Source organism: Calidris pugnax, unplaced genomic scaffold (genome assembly GCF_001431845.1).
Source record: "Calidris pugnax isolate Ruff unplaced genomic scaffold, ASM143184v1 scaffold580, whole genome shotgun sequence".
In the NCBI taxonomy this organism is placed as follows: domain Eukaryota; kingdom Metazoa; phylum Chordata; class Aves; order Charadriiformes; family Scolopacidae; genus Calidris; species Calidris pugnax.
This window is the reverse complement of record NW_015091325.1, coordinates 134,825-135,114: the sequence shown is the minus strand read 5'-3', so window position 1 is coordinate 135,114 and position 290 is coordinate 134,825. Positions and strand designations below refer to the sequence as shown.

Here is a 290-nt window from a genome sequence, read left to right as displayed (position 1 = left end):
AGCGGCCGAAGCCCCGGGAGCCGGCGGCCCGTCTGGAGAAGGCCAAGCAGAAATCGGCCCAGCAGGAGCTGAAGCAGAGGCAGAGGGCGGAGGTGAGAGATTTCGGGAAGTGTTGGGGGGGGGACGACACAACGGCAACTCTGGGGCCGGATCCCCCCCCCTCATCACCTCTCCCTGCCCCCCCTCCCACAGATCTACGCCCTGAACCGAGTGATGACGGAGCTGGAGCAGCAGCAGTTCGACTCCTTCTGCAAACAGATGCAGGCCTCCGGCGAGTGAGGCGCCCCCGG

The 290-nt window shown here is 66.9% G+C and overlaps 1 protein-coding gene across 1 annotated transcript in view; it reads left to right on the top strand.

Moving 5' to 3' along the window:
* The window catches only part of SVBP (small vasohibin binding protein), a 4,482-nt gene extending 4,203 nt beyond the window's left edge, over nucleotides 1-279 (top strand). Inside the window, exons 2-3 of the mRNA XM_014960959.1 lie at nucleotides 3-92; nucleotides 193-279. Of these exons, the coding sequence (XP_014816445.1) occupies nucleotides 3-92; nucleotides 193-279 (177 nt within the window). The remainder of the gene's footprint in view (nucleotides 1-2; nucleotides 93-192) is intronic.
* Nucleotides 280-290: the final 11 nt, after the last annotated feature.